The sequence below is a fragment of the Pararge aegeria genome, chromosome 12, assembly GCF_905163445.1.
Source record: "Pararge aegeria chromosome 12, ilParAegt1.1, whole genome shotgun sequence".
NCBI lineage: Eukaryota > Metazoa > Arthropoda > Insecta > Lepidoptera > Nymphalidae > Pararge > Pararge aegeria.
In genome coordinates this window covers 14925519-14942373 of record NC_053191.1, presented here as the reverse complement: position 1 = coordinate 14942373, position 16855 = coordinate 14925519, and the positions used below count along the sequence as shown (strand labels likewise).

At 35.5% G+C, this 16855-nt stretch overlaps 1 protein-coding gene across 1 annotated transcript; it reads right to left on the bottom strand.

The window, feature by feature from the left end:
• Nucleotides 1–4913: 4913 nt before the first annotated feature.
• Nucleotides 4914–15258, bottom strand: LOC120627999 (transmembrane protein 145-like). Its single transcript, XM_039896162.1, has 15 exons — nucleotides 15171–15258; nucleotides 14088–14237; nucleotides 13373–13509; nucleotides 12694–13027; nucleotides 12343–12543; nucleotides 12134–12218; nucleotides 11733–11954; nucleotides 11331–11503; nucleotides 9636–9767; nucleotides 9075–9162; nucleotides 8067–8140; nucleotides 7766–7840; nucleotides 7207–7298; nucleotides 6162–6610; nucleotides 4914–5091 (listed from the first exon to the last, which is right to left on the bottom strand). Exons 1-15 carry the CDS (start codon nucleotides 15255–15257, stop codon nucleotides 4934–4936), a joined length of 2457 nt encoding a protein of 818 aa, XP_039752096.1. The 5' UTR covers nucleotide 15258; the 3' UTR covers nucleotides 4914–4933.
• Between the last annotated feature and the right edge of the window lie 1597 nt (nucleotides 15259–16855).

Sequence of the window (16855 nt, the reverse complement as noted above, 5' to 3'; positions counted from 1 at the left end):
GAGAGCAAGTATGACTAAATAACATGCCAAGACTTATGAAAACATTATCCACATATCCCGTAAATTATATCTATACAAAAAATCAAGTGAAATCTTTAGCTTGATCGAAGGACAAACTAACAAACTCACGTTCGTGTTTATAATATTAATAATGTATCGTGTATAATTGGCCTTGCTTAACAAGCATATATGCATAATACCTAGTCTATTCTTTTCTTATTTGTCTTTTAATGTAAACATTACTTTTTTATCGCACTTGTTTTTTTTGACTTACTTAATTACATCTTATTATTGAAACTAAAATTATATATTGAAACTATATTCATATTGCAGAAAAGAGCTTTTCGGTCAATATATAAACTTAAACCACAACGTGAATCCCTCAGTGAAAATTTTAAAGAAATAGGTATACTACTATTTCTTATAACATTTCCACCTACTTATTTCTTATAACATTTTCTTGTATGCCTTTGGTTGCCTGGAAGAGATCGCTATTTAGCGATAAGGCCGCCAAATTGTACGTTCTACCTTATTGTGCTGTTGTATTTGTATCTCTGTAAATTTTCTCTGTGGTGTACAATAAAAGTGTATTCATCCATTCATCCATTCATTCATTTATTCATTCATTCATTCATTCATTATACTTACGGTAGCTTCACAATATATTTATAATTATATAGTATTAGTGAGTTAAAACATTATGGATTGTGGATATAAACAAGCCTTACTCGAAATGGACTGAAGTTGAAGAAGATGAAGTTGAAATGGAGTGACATCTGCATATCGTTTGCGAAAGGTGCAGAAATTATTTGTGGGATTGAGTATATGTTTTAATAATATGATTCCTAAGGTGAGTTTGGACCTACCAATGCATAAGTTTAAACAATGTGTTAAAACAAATTAAATAAATCGTGGTTACCATACAATTGATGAATTTCTTAACGACAAGGCTGCTTGAAAACAGGCTCCGCTCTCATTTCTCACAAATAAAAAAAAAAATGAAAATTGTAAACTGTAAAATTATGTTTAAAAAGAGCAACCTGCTGAGTTTCTTCCCAGCTTTTCTCGGTAGGAGCTGCCTTCTGAACCGGTGGTAAGCCTACTTGAAATAAATGAATTTTGAGTTTTAAAACCTACTTTACACTGTAAAGTAATGAAAATATTTTTACATTATAAGACAATAGGATACCTACTATAGTGACTAATAATTAATCATTAAGACTTATTCGAAATAAAATTTCACTGTATAATGTACTGTTTCAATGCGATTGTTTGTATCACTGAAATATCACCTCAAGCGGGTTTTAACTTTGTTCTATCATCACCCATCCCTAGAATATTATGGGCCGTATTCATAAACGGCATATCGTCGGAATAGTTATGCAGTGTTTTGTCACGCTTTGTCGTTTGAAAGATGCTGTCAGTAGAAGTAGCTGCTAGAAGTATTACAAAACTACATAGCTTTTCCAGTAATATGTCCGGTTTATTATTAGGCTCTATGAGCACAAACTTTGCTACAACTCCATCATTTTATATTCTAGCATCATCATCATCAAATTGTACTCTCTTGCTATGTGTTTATATTCCTGTAACTACTTTTTTTGTTTTGTGTACAATAAAAGTGTATTCATTCATTCATTCATCAATCCGTGACCAGTCCACTACAGGGCACTGATCTTTCAGAATGGCTGTAGTCCGCCACGCTGACCAAATGCGAATTGGTAGATTTCACACGCCCTAGAGAACATTATGGATAACTTTAGTAATAAAGCTTGGAAGATTTGATTTCTTAATTAATAAGTTAAAAATTTTAAAAATCTCCAATATACAATATATTGTACATTATTTTAGTAAATCGAGCCCTTTCGTTCGATACCTATAAGGGAGTTGTAAAAATAAAACGTATTGCGCCATTTTGTGGTGGCGGCCATCTTGGATTTATGAATTTGTCAGTGTCTAGTTTTCTACCATTTGATACTCGTATTGAGGGAGTTGTATAAATAAAATGTAATTCGCCATTTTGTGGTTGTAGCCATCTTAAAAAAAAACCAAACACCCGTCGTTTTGCGTCAGGGTTTAAAAACGCACATAACTCAGAAAAGAGGTTTGTGCCGGATTTCGAACTTAGCTGTTCTAATATTATATTTGACATAAGTGCGTGTCAAACATATGAATCGTGTTGTTACCAACGGGGTGCAATGTTATGATGATCATGATTCTGCCTATATGGAGTTCTTGCCTCAGTTCCTTCGGTATATCATGACGTTTGGTCTTCCATATGAAAGGACATATTTACACGAATGCGTTTGTTAGCTTGATTACACTGGGATCACTTTTAACAGATTGATGTGAACATTGACAGTTTTACGTTCTTATTTCTAAGATGGAAATCGGTTGTGAAGGCGGAATCGTCGTGATAAACTCGCTCGTGAAAGTGGCACCTAAAGTTACGCATTATAGACTAATGTGCCACGTCATTGGCACGTATTGCTATAGGCATCGCCTAAATCAAATGCCTTATTATTTAGGCGACGTGTATAGAAAAATAAACTTTTTGACACCAACTTTTATGTGATGACTTATTATGAGAACGGTTGATGGATGCCTAGGAATCTTCTCAAATTAGGTCGCCATCGCGAGTTAAAACTGGCATAATTGTAATGTCTAAAATTTGGTTAAGCGCAGCCAAAGCTAAGGCGTCCGGTCCGACCTAAGAAATCGTTCGACCAATGACAGGTCCTTGTTTAAAACTGTGTTCGTTTGATAGGTCGAACGCATTCTCAAGTGCATGACACCGTGGACGCAGACTGGATGACTTAGATCTTCTCTTAAGTCTTTCATGTTCAATAAATACCAGACAATTACATTAAATAAAAGAAAAAAAATACTTATTATGTTTTATTTGAAATCTCTCCATTCTAATCATCAGCTTGCTTACAACATGTCCATTACTCGGAAAGGTTGGTAGACTTTGAACATGAGATAATAACGGGTCCCAACTTAGCGTTCTGTCTGAGGCAGACGTTTTATGTAATGAAAAAAAGTCTTTAGGCGCTAACTTGTTGAGCCATTTTTGGGGGAACAAAAAGCGTGAAGCTCGCTTCATCATCACCGAATGCTTTCTATAAGATATATGTCCTTTCACTGTGTATGTATGTGTACTATTTGGGTGAACAAAAAGCGTGAAACATGCGTCGTCACCGAACGCTTTCCATGAGCTATATGTATCGGTACTGTATAGGTATATATGAGTACTATTTGGGAAAAAAAGGGTTAAACTCGCGTCATAGGCATCGCACTCTTCCCCATATGCGCTATATGTATATCTATTGTAAATGTTATAAATGTTAAAAAAAATATTTAGATTTATTCAATTCAGACTAATCGGCAGTTCCCAAAAACTGCCGCGCATTTTTTTAATACCATTTCTGTTAACGTTAACTGTTAACAAGTAGGACGTGTAGCAATCTCGCCCGCAGGGCTAGCACAGGCGGGAGAAAAAAAAATTTCTATCCCCGGACAAGGGATATAATTAACGTGTCCACCTGCTAAAGCACGGGAACATGGAATAGGAGATGTTTATCCCAGTTTATTAATACACATATATAGTATGGATATTATTTCCAATTGTGCGCAAATGCTCCGAGAGTTGATAAAGCTGTGGGAGAATATTTTTATCCTTTCCCCGGGGAGATAATTGTCTCCTACCCGTGGTAGCCGTGCGTGTGGTATAAATGTAATGGTGGTGGAGTCCAAGATGGTGGCGAGCTAGCCTGTGTAGCTCCCCTTGAATTTGATTAATTTGAAACGTGAGCCGTAAGCATTATAGCGTTAACAAAACTTAATTGAATAAACGTATTAAGTTTCATAAAACACGTATATATATATCCAAACTGGATCCGTGTAAACCTTGACTAATGAGTAGCATTAAAAAAAACACCAGATATTGTTAATCATATTTATTTACTCTTGACTAGAAAATATCACTCGAAAATTGTGTCACTTATACTAACTAATATCATCAAAAACCAGTAAATACAGGTTCTAATTCGATTGTATACGAATAAATAGTTTTACAGATAGTGCCATATTTGTACAATGTTCCGTAAAGAAAAGGGCAACACTTAACATAGCATCCTAGCGACAACTTAGTGCGAAAATGTACACCTCGCAAACGTGATAGTTTTCAAATATTAAAACAATGGGTGCTCCTTCGACTGCACACATCTCTTTACTAATGTGTTATGGGGAACAGGGAATGGTCCTCACATAGGACCCATCACCCGTCTATCACTTTCAAAATGGTCCATAAAAAACAGGATAGCACTATTCTAAACCTGCATATTTAGATTAGTATACGCCCGAAATAAATAATCAATCGAATGCAAAACTCGCCGACATTGACAGACTTTTGAGAATTGAGTAGTGCTAACCCTTTAATACTCTTCCATGTAGATAAGGATAGCACTACTAAATTCAATCCGCCTTCTGTAGATTATGATTAGATTGTTTCTTAATTTCGGTCGTCAGAGATTCATCTACAACCAAAATAGCACCAATGCCAGTAAAACTGCGATTACACAACAGTAATTGTTTAGAATTTAGGACGGTTGAGCTCAATCATTCTCTTATTAGGATTTCCCTGATTTAGGGCCCTAACTGTGATAGTGCCCTATTTATCGTGTATTATAATCAGCTGAAAAAAAATCCGATAAACGAATCCGAATTTCGAAACGAAAAATTCGAGTTTTAATTTTAATATTATTTTTAATATGCTTGAGACCGGATGGATTAAAGGGGCTGCGAAACTAGGAATAAATGTACTTCATCACTTTCCAAACACTCCATAGCTGTCGGCGCAGGTCTTTTGCATCATTTTCTATCGTTGCCATTTGCTGTTCGACGACACATGTTAATATATTCTTATTAACAGTCAACCCCTGGTGGGAACAGTGAATATGTCGGTGGGTGTTCTCACATAGGTCTTCTCCCTGCCTTCATGAATGGTGCTCATCTCTCCAGCGGTGGTCTGTTGGCGGACTGGCGCTTTTTTGCCGTTTGAATGCAATGTTGGTGGAGTTTCGGAAGAATCTAGTAAGGGAGAAAAAGTTAGGTAAATTCCTCGTAGTTTACTAACCGAATTAGTAAAGGAGATAAAAAATATCAGCGGGTCTGCGGCTGCACTTTCGAATTCGAAATTCGAATCCCTAACTTTTCTTATGTACTTTCACATAGCGTTTTAAGCACTTGCTTTATCTGTGAAGGAAAATATCGCAAGAAACATCCATGCCTGAGAGATCTCTATAATATGTGAGATCTGTATAATATCTCTGTAATGCGTGGTGGACGCAGATACGGCCTAAACCCTTCTCATTGAGCGAAAAGACCCGACCCTGTAGAGGGGCCTGTCGTGGGTTCAGGCCACAGTTTATGACGCAGGCTAAGTGCAGATTTCTTAAATTTAGTTCAACGACAGAACTGCGTAGGTACGAGATATCAAGTTGGATGTCACGGGCAGAAATTGACTACCCGCTTTCGTGTTGAAAGTGCAAATTGGTAGACTTCACACGCCTTTAAGAACGTTACGGATAACTCTCACGCATGCTGGCTTCCTCACGATGTTTTCCTTCACCGTTAAACCAAGTTACATTTTAATTGATTCAATCAAAACCGCACACAACTCCGAAAAGCTAAAGGGGCGTGCCGGGGATCGAACTCGCCCCCGAAAGCGGCTATAACCGCTTTTTATCTAAGTCCGAAATTAAATCAATCTAATCCAAAATCTTCAGTTCGTAGATTCAATGTAGCATTACTACATTGCTACAAGCTACGCTTACTTTGGGACTAGATGGCGATGTGTGTATTTTTTGTAGTATATTTATTATTATTACATTGAATCTACGATCTGAAGACTTCCCTGTCCATATGAATATTCTGGATTACATTTATTATTGAGCTTTATTAATTTAATACTTTTATATACATATTCGTGACCACAAACGGGACTTATGGCTTACAGTTCTCTCCGATGTAAAGGGATCACCAATATCTTAATTCCGGAATGGTACTGAAAATATATTAAACGAAAACCTAACCTAACCTAATAATTTTTAATCTGCAAGCTGTAAATTTAAACCACGTTGTAAATAGAAATATCGTACCTTCATCACCTATACTTTTGGACTTCTTCAACTGCATAGCAACAACACAGGGCCCTTTAGCTAACGACCACACCGGGACATCCCTGTTAATAGGTTCAAGAATATTCCGTCTCGACCTCAAAACTTGGGGTAAATCTAGTCTATCACTTTCCAAACTCCCCATAGTTGGATCCTCATTAAGTGGCAACACTGAGTCTTTTGCGTCATTTTCTATCTTTGCCATTTGCTTTTCGATGGTAAAAACTTCTTTTTCTTCCTTTATCGACGGATTTATATCATCGGAGTTGTTTGTTTCGGTACTGCTTTGTGGCAAAAGGCCGTTTTTGGAATGTATAGAGTCTATCCTATGGGCTGTGCCGTTCAGTTTCGGTGTTTCGTTGTCCAATGACAGCGGGGGCGCTGTTGCCATGTATTGGTTGTACATGTTCCCTATAAGCTCTTCCGTTCTCCTGGAATATTAAAAACGTACACTTATTTGTTACTAGCCGCGGCCTGCGGTGATGCGGTTATAGCTATAGTTTTCCATAGCAAACTTCCTCGTATGGACACATTCACGCTATACAAATCGGGTGCGCTATAGACTATAGTACAAAATATATTTAACATAAGTAGACCGTGCTACGGTCAACGCTCGGTTGACCCGACACGGTCTATCCTTCTTCACTCTTATCGCTATGTAAAAATATTAAATCAAAAGAAGCATATTAATTTTTCATACAAGCTAATTCAAAACATTCTAAGTGTTTACTTATGTAACCCTATTGAAGAGAAAAGAGCGACACGCGCACGTACGTACGCACATACGCTACGCGACACGTACTTAATAAAGTGTCAGGAGTCACATTATTTTAATTCTGTAAGTATGTGATGTTAGATACAGCCCGTATCTGATTTCTTTCAGTAAATACCCACTCAAAAACTATTAAATAGGTTTTCGGTTCTGTGAAGTATTTCGATTTTCATTTACACGTTGTATATAGTACTTATCTTTCTTTTATTTTCGTGGCGCTTATACCTACGACATGCAGAGAAATAAAATTAATACCTCGTCAGTGGTATAATAACCGTCTGGGCAGCTCCATCGCTTGGATGATAGGCGTTAGGGCCGAATCTATCCAAATTGGAACTCCGAGTCACCTAGTAAATTAAAAAAATATATATTAGTCCTATAAAAAGTTCTGTCGTTTTGCAGCCGGAAGGAAAAACGAGGGTTCAGAACTTTACCTTTAAACTCTTTTTTTTATATTACCACTATAAGTTAGCCTTTGACTGGAAACTCCCGTAGCGGAAAGTTATGATGCAGTCTAAGATAGTAGCGGGCTAACCGGTAGGGGTGTGGCAGTAATTTAAACCCATTTTCCTTATAGGCTTCTACGCGACATCGTACCGCAACGCTAAATAGCTTGGCGACACGTGAACAGAGCAAAAGCTTCGGCAGAGTGATTGCCGCGAACTCCCATCAGACCGGAACAGAAAAGCTGCCCCGCCGGGTATCGAATCCGAGAACTCTGGGACATATGAGACCACTGCAGCGCTGCACTTTGTTAATAATACTAATTCCAATACCTACAAAATACTTATTAGTCTTTAATAACGATACTTACCTCCATAACTCCAATCTGAGTTGTCCTGACGTGATACGGAAAATTCTTGTTTGCAAAAACTGGCAGTGTTAACAGCTGTAAGGAAAATGGAATAGTTGCAGAAATAACTAATTTACTCCGTACTAGACGATTTGTATAGATTTATGAAAGAAAATACAATTAGCCGAGAATTAGTCTAGACTGTCCATTTGCATAATCATTTCATAAACTTTATAATTATTAAATGTTTACTTTAGTTTTTGTTAATGAATTTTTTTTTTTTGTTAAAATAAATCGTAATTGCTTACTATACAATATTTACCAAGAACATAATGTGACCGCAGAATGTAATAAAAAGCAGCACGGCAGTAACAACACTCTCGCGGACCCATTTATCTAAAAAAAAAAACATTTTTCTGCACCAACAAACAAATAAGTTTCACCTATATCATATTATTCAATAAAATAAAAAAAATACCACAGAATCGAGAACATACAGAGTCCTTATTCAGCCATTATTGCACACAGTGCATTGTGTCCAAAAACAGAGAAAACGCCCCGCGCAAGTCTCACTCCAAACCCGCGGCTCGGTAGCGGGCACACAAACTTTCCTATTTTCCCAATTTTATGGTAAACGTAAAAGTTCGGTGAAAATTACTAAAGTGGAGTGGTTTCGATGCTTCAATATTAGTCGTGTAAACGGTTTATGTATGTTCAATGTTCTGTAAAAAATACTACCTAAAACAGTTTGTCACATTTGAAAATGGTGTCTTAAAGCCGCCATATTGACTTTTTATCATAGGAACATCCTATATCCCATCCCGTTTCGATTCCATCTTTTGAGCTGTCCTTGTTTAGAAAATACACATCTCAATTCACATTATGGCTTAATTTTTTTCATAACGTGGATTTCTGACCATGTCTACGTCATCAGAAATCAACGTTATGAAAAAACGTTAGCCAGTATAACTGGGATTATGTATGGATTCAAACCGAAGCACATATTCAAACGATACCTCAAACATGGCGCAATAAAGAAACTTTCATAACAACTATGTGACCCCTGAAAGCAATAACTCCGTTTTTGGGCAGTCATGTAAATAAGACTAAGAATAACCAATTTCTACAGCAAAATTATTAGTTTAAATTTTTTAACAAGGCATTTCGATATGATGCGTTTGTGGGTGGGTCATTTGTGGAACATTTAATCTTTCCTGTGCTATGATGGTTAAAGCTAAATTCGATAACTGAAAACTAAATTTATGACGAAAGAAGAACGTTACATATATAAAAAGCATATTATATATTTATATATACTTAGTTAACTTACCTATATACGAATTTGCTGTCAATATGAAAAGTGGCCCCGCATAGAACCACAGCGTACCGCATATGAAAAATGGGCAGTAGAACATGTTCTGAAAAACATATTTTAATTAGTCAAGAGTTAGTCTTACTCTGCTCCTATATTTATCTTCTTTTTAGTTGGATAAAAATATTGACAAGTCCTAGATTTTCATGTAAAAACTCTTAAGCAATATCTTAGCGTCTACGTTTGGGCATGTTGCTGAACACAAACAAAACATACATCTAGCCCCAAAATAAGCGTAGCTTGTTTTATGTGTACAAAGATGACTGATTTTTTTATGAATAGTATAAATAAATACTTATTATAAACAGATCCACACCCAGAAACTGAAAAACATTCATGTTCATCTCACAAATATTTTCCAGTTGTGGGAATCGAGCCCCACAGACTTGGACTCAGAAAGCAGGGTCGCAGCGCCAATAGGCTGTCATGTAAATAAAAATAAAGTATTGAAGAAATCAAAATTATAATAAATGTTGGGTAAAGTTAAATCTCGGTTGAAATGCATAGTTAACTGGGTACCTTTTCTGGATACTTCTTTACTGTGAAAAAGGTAGCATACGCAAATGCACACCAAGCAGCTACTCTCAAAACAATGAGCCCGTATCCTGCTGGACTCTCGTATAGATATAGGACTTCGCCAGGATCAAAAGCCTGAAAAAACAGATGACGTTCCAAGGTTTTGATTTACAGTAAGTTAATTAATATATATATATATATAAGTAGTTTTAATATGACTAAGTATCTAAAGAATTATGGCGTCAGCTTTATATATTTGTGGTGAAATATTTTTGAGTATATATATATATATACCGTAACAAAACATCCCCTGTCATGTTTAACCGACGTATTACCTTCCTTCTATAATAAAATGATTTGCCTAATATGCAATAATATATAATAATACAGGATTTTTTTTAAAGTACTGCGGTTTTTTTTTTTGGGGGTTCGGTTTTGATACATATTTCCACTAAATTTTCCATATTTTTTTACCATATCCGAGAATAAAATAATGGCTACTCGTAATAGGTATCTACCTAAATAAATTATAATCAGAGATCGTGCGACGCGTTCGCCGCTAGTGGTGTGTCGGGGTGGGTGTAGAGGAGCGAAAATACAAGACACGCGACGCCACCGACTTCCGCGCCTGTCACGGATTGCCGTGCGCACGTGCGTCGCGAAGCGCAAAACCGAACGGCACGATGTTGAATTTTCGAATCGCGAATATTACAAAATAGTGTATTTATTTAGTAATAAAAGCCTTCGAGCAGCTCGAATGATTTACAATAGTGAAAGTGTACCAAGTCTACGAGCTCAAGGGATCCAGAATTCCTCAGTCCCTAATGAGAGGACTATTCCATGCCTCAGGGTCGGGTAGATCTCGACTGGCGGTCAATACGTCATAATCTGTGGTATGCATAGGTATGTAATGTGTTTTTCAATTTTAATTTTTTAAGTTATTATTATCCTTTATTTTATGGAATTACCGCTGCGACGATAGGACCGAGTGCGAGAACTTTGATCGCAAGTTAACAGCCGAGAGCTAATAATTGTAGTATCCATAATTATCTTTACGGAGACATCTTAGATCTTTTTAACCGTTCTGTATCGTTAAGTAAAACATAAAAATAAATGTTCACAAATTTGGTTCATGTATGAGATATTAAAAAATCCGCACTGAAATAAATGTGTGTATTTTATATCAAGATATTATTTCAATTGTATTTATAAAATGAGATTAGTTTTTGTAATTAAATGTAACATAATCCAATTAAGAAACATTATGGTTCTAAAACAGAATAAAATCTCACCATTAATACAGAATTAAATGGATCTAATTTTGATAGTAGACGACATCACTTAAAATTATATGAAGCCAAGTGACATACTTAGTTGCAATTTATTAACTAATAAATAAATAAATATACTACGACAATACACACATCGCCATCTAGCCCCAAAGTAAGCGTAGCTTGTGTTATGGGTACTGAGATAGCTGATGAATATTTTTTTATTAATAAATAAATACACATAAATAGTTATAATATACAGATAAACACCCAGACACTGAAAAACATGCATGTTTATCACACAAACATTTTTCCAGTTGTGGGAATCGAACCCACGACCTTGGACTCAGAAAGCAGGGTCGCTGCCCACTGCGCCACTCGGCCGTCAAACTAAACTAACCTTACCTTAGACGCTAACAGAACATACCCTAGCCTGATAAACGAAGAGCACGATGTAGGTGACTATGTAGCAGCACATGAAGACTGTCAATTTAACTGTAAATCCAACCTTCAATCGTCCACGAGTTATGGTATATCCTTTAGCCAATAAAATAAGAAGTAACAGAAACAAAGTTTCGGAGATGCCGCATAAAAACTGACCTGAAAATAATATTAACTTATTAATGAAACTCAAACCCAAGTAAGCTTTTACTTACCAAACAACTACAATTCTTATTATAATTTAAATTAGATTGTAAAGTTAATTTTCTTTGTGTACGTACCAATTTTTCGTTGACTTGATTTTGTCTACCCAATGACATTTGGAATACTTACTAAAACACAACAGTTTTAACACTAAACGTAAGTTCAATAATTTATTTTAACTTACCTATAGTCTTGGCAGTATAACTCCCAAATCCGTTATAAGCGTATTTGATGCCAGCTAAACTTTGCAACATTACACCGAAGTGCTGCGCCACTATTGACATTAAGAATAGTTTGTACGTAGAGTGCAAAAGATGTCGAGCTTTTAATTCCACGCTACACATAACCACTGCAACCATTACTATGACGTAAGCGAAAGTGTATGCCAACAGGATTGGAAGCACATCTGGAATAATAATTCCATTTATACAAGACGCGCTAGTAACGTTAAATATTGGGCGGATATAGTGAATGTTTGGCCAAACCACTGTAGTGAATCTAAAATATATTTTTTACACCGGTCCTAAGATGAAACTTCATTCTGGATAATAAAAGCAAATATGATTTCCGAATTTAAGTACTTACAAAATTCATCTGCAGAGAAATGTTCGTGCCAAAAATCGCCAGATGGTCCATTGGTCATCAAGAATTTGTATCGAATATCTAGACCCTGTAAATCAAGTAAATACATTTCACTTACAGTATTCAATGCATACAAATACTTATAAGTACGATACCAATAATACAAATATAGGAATATAAAAAAAACTTACCTGCATATAATTCAAACTTACCTTAGGACTATCACAGTTGCTGATAGCTAAAAACCACCATCTCTCCCTTGCAGAACGGAATCTCCTTGAATTATGACATGATACAATGAATCTCTCCGTCTTATCGTTTGAATTGCTGGGCCCATTCTGATTCGATTCTGAGTAGAGACGTCGACGTCTATAGCGTTCGTAGAGCTCGAATGTTGAACGCTTTATTTTATGCTGTAAACAATCAACAGTCTTAAATATATAAAGCAAACAGCGTTAATCGGCGATTACTTCTTCCTTTTAGACTACTGAACATTTAAATTCTTACTAAATACAGACTCGTTTAAGAAATATAAAAATTCAGTTAAGGTAAAAATAACTTACTCCGCTGCTATTATGATTATCGAATAATATTTCAACATCCTTGAGATTTTCAAATAGGCTGCCGTTTTTTTCCGGACCAATGCTTTCCCACAGTTCATCTTCCGGCAACGGTGTAGTGGTAACAAAATCATCCGTAGGCAATAATTCGTACCACGTGGTAGAATTTGTATCAACTATAGTGGCTCTAGGTTTTGGGGTGGTAGTTTTCAAGAACTGGTCGTAATAGGTTGGATCTGATGGTAACTCGAATTTTGTTATATTTGAACTGTTGTTCTTTAATTTTGTCGTTGACACGGTACTTTTACGTGTGGTTTTTGGACTTGGTGTAGTGGAACTGTAAATTAAAAAATATATGGTCTAGGATATATTAAGATTTGTAAACATTACTTATTTGGCACCAGATCTTGCATCGTATGTAAGTTTCGACATTATTAAGTTAACGGAATAAAAATAAACTGTAAATAAAATAAAAAAATGGTCTGGAATCTATTAAGGTTTCATTTATCTGGTGTTAAGAAATAATGTTCACACATTATTGTTTATTTTGCATCAGATCTTGCATCGTATGTAAGTTTCGATCTTATTAAGTTGAACTACTTGCTAAATACTAAAAGCATTCAAACACAATACTAGGAGTAAGACAATTTATGAATGCTATGCTATAAAAATACTCTTTTACCTCTTTGTTGCGGGATATTCTTTATTAGCCTGCGTAAGGATGCAACCCGAATTTTCTGTCTCTGGATACCAGTGTGATAATTTTATAATTTGATTCTGACCACCTTTATTTAACACCGCCTCACGTTCCTTGCAAGTCTAAAAACAGTAATTTATAGATACCTACTGTAAATTGAAAGATATCAGAAGGGAAGCAATAATAAATAAGTATTTTATTTACTGGTGAGGTTTAAGTACAATATGTGGGTAAGAACAAGTTATAAATTTTGTCATAGTTCATGTTTTGTAATTAATTCAATTTAGTTTTTTTTTTTATTTCACTACCAGTTAGCCCTCGACTGCAGTCTCACCTGGTAAGTGGTGATTCAGTCTTGAGATGGTAGCGGGCTAACCTGTTATATTAAACCCCTAATCAGTTTCTACGCGACATCATAGCAGAACGCTAAATCTCTTGATGTCACCCCTTTGTCGATAGAGTGTTAATAAGCCCAGAGAAAATTCAGAAATTAAAAATTCCCACATTGCTCCTGCCAGGATCGAACAGCGCTGTGCGCTGCGTCCAAGAGGTCGTCAAAAAAGTACGTGTAAGTTAACATTCTTGTCTGTCTAGTGATTAGCACATTTGACTTCGGATCGAGACGTTCCCGGGACGAGTCCAAAATTGTATAGTATTGAATTTGTTGTCAAGTAATTCTAAAGATAAAAGTACAACATACCTTACTACTGTGGTAAACAGACGGCCACTGGCTATCTTCGTCATAATATAATAATAAGTTGGGTGTACCCATGTCCCTTTCGAACTCTATCAAATATTCAAACTGCCCTTCTAGAGACAGGAAGCAGAACCGAGATAGGAACGCCCAATTCTAAAATTTGACAGTTTTATTAAACTCATTGTTAATTCAGCTCCTATATTAGGTAAATAAATAAAACTACGACCGAAATTTAGTCTATAAGCCCCTGTTGCTATTGTTACAGCTTTTTAGTACGCAGTAGTGCAGCTATTTGTGATTTGTGCTTTGAAATCATCCGGGGAAGTACTAACACCATGATTATTACTGCCGCTAAGCAGCATTGTTGTTGTGCTGTGCCCTTTAGAGCGTGTGAAGAGCGTTGCCGGTGTAATTAAAGGCACATGAGACTTTACACCTTCACCTCAGGTTAATAGACACAGGGTAACACTTTGCAGGATGTGTTCCTTGCATGCCCTGCGTAGTGTTGTTCTGGTTATAAGCGATGGTTTTCCACTTACCATCAGGTCTTGGTCAATCAATTATTATTAAAAAAAAATACAGATGCTGACTGGTGGAGACTGGCTTTCTCCATACAACATTTTTAGGCGGTAAGTATACAACCTCTGCATTCGAACTATTTACCATATGTAATCCTATACACATACATAGTGTATGTGCATAGCGAGACTACGTTTCTGATACGGAGTGCTAAAGTTTGGAACGCTCTTCCGGCTTCGGTGTTTCCTGATACATACAACTTGAATGCTTTCAAGGCAAGAGTGAATAGGCATTTTCTAGCGCGCCCGAACTTAGACCGCATCATTGCCTTACATCAGGCATGATAATTGTCAAGCGCAAGTCTATCAAGTATAAAAAAAATATGTATGAAAACGACCGGTTTGTAGGAAGAGACTGCCTACAAACCGGAAGTATGCTGTATGAGGAAACAGGTATAAATTCACTAATATCACTAAATTAGAAAAAGTTACCTATTTAAGCAATTATTAGCAAGACTTAATACATAAACCAACTTTCTTTATGATTTTAAACATAAATAGCACCTACCTCTTTTGAATCGACTCTGCCTTCTACCCACTTTCCCCAAACTACTGGAAACGCCATCAGGACCAAATACAGTGTTGCTGGGATCATATTGATTAAACATTATATACTTAGGGACTCATGGTTGAAAACTGGAATATAAAGATATTTTTATTTATAAAACATATTTGGGAATAGGTACTTATTTTTTTAAAAGAATATGAAATATATTAAATTACCATGTCTATAATATATTTCTGCTTGCCTAATTGATTGCTCTAGAAATCTATGCACACATCTGTATTTTTGCCTATTTTTAAACTCATTTCACGTGCAAGGTATGTACGTAAGGTAATCAAAAATTAAGGTTCCTAGTATTTAACTATCTGTTTACAAGTGCATAAAGATGTTTTGTTTAGTATGTACTACAGTGAAATCTGCTCGCGCTATACTTGCGTCGTAATTCTCACGCTTATTTGAAAGTTTATTAAATTATTTAAAAATTGTGATTAAGATACAATCGCCTCATTTAAATAGGCATCCTCAAATCCAGTAGCGAATGCTAGTAATTAGATACTGGGCAATAAGAATAGCATTCGAGCATTACAATTATTTTACTTACTTTTTATATTAATAATAATCAAAAAATAATTGGAACTTACCTGTCGGAAATGATCATAAAAATTTCAGGTAACTACGCTTGTACTTTAAATCATATTGTTAAATCAGGGCAGACTATCATTTTTGGAATAGCCTTAGTGAAGAAAGATTTGTTATGAAGCCAACTTTGTTGTGAATCAGGTTTCCATGGAAACGCGTCCTTATAGCCGTCGCGTTCACTTGTCTTCATTTAATTAATTATTTATAGTTAATTAAAACGCATCCTGCCTACTACCAATTATTTAAAAATAAACGGACTACAAATCATTATTCAATATTTTTAATGTCTCATTAGGCACTTTAGGCACGGGATTTGTAGGCACTAAGATTTATAGTCTCTAAGCTAACCTAGCAAGCAAATCTAAATGGGTAGTGCTATTTTAGAAAAAAAACGGGTCACCCACAATATAAACAACTAGGCAATTGAACGAATTCTAAGATTTCATAGTCGTTTCTTGATCGTTTCTCACGTAGCTTGTGTTGTGGGTAGATACTAAGATCCTTGATGAATATTTTTATGTATATGCATTAATTACATCATTTTATTTTCACAGAAGCAGTTAAACAGTATTATATAAGGTTTGATTGGAACATATAATTATCAAGCATAACTTTTCGTCATAAGTTAGGACATAGGTAAAGTTAGGTTATTTTAGATGAATAAAACAAAAACATTACAATAATATAATTCGTATATTTTATACATTTTCACAATTAAAAAAAGAAACAATACAACTTTCATGCAAAACATTTTATATGCATAGCCAAAAACAAGTAAATATTTATAACAAAAAAATGGACATTACTCCTTAGGTATACTTTATTTAATAATTAAAAAATAACCCAACACATTTAAAGAACAGCAGTCAGTAGAGAAGTTGCACAATTTTGATTACCTATAATTTATGTTCATTCAAAAATAGATTTGAGTTTATCCACAGAATTAAGAACATACAGAAAACGAGTTCCTTACTGAAATTGAAGCATGAAAAACCACTCCACTTTAGAAGTGTTTCTCGAGCAGTTGGTTATTAACTTAATTCCTGTTG

What these genes read in the sequence shown, in the direction of transcription:
- LOC120627999 (XM_039896162.1), bottom strand. Translation starts at nt 15,257, where the DNA reads ATGATCCCAGCAACACTGTATTTGGTCCTGATGGCGTTTCCAGTAGTT. An exon ending in GAATATCCCGCAACAAAGAG is followed by an intron (nt 13,028 to 13,372) that starts GTAAAAGAGTAT and finishes TTTAATTTACAG; the next exon opens with TTCCACTACACCAAGTCCAA. An exon ending in GTTATTATACCACTGACGAG is followed by an intron (nt 6,611 to 7,206) that starts GTATTAATTTTA and finishes TTAATATTCCAG; the next exon opens with GAGAACGGAAGAGCTTATAG.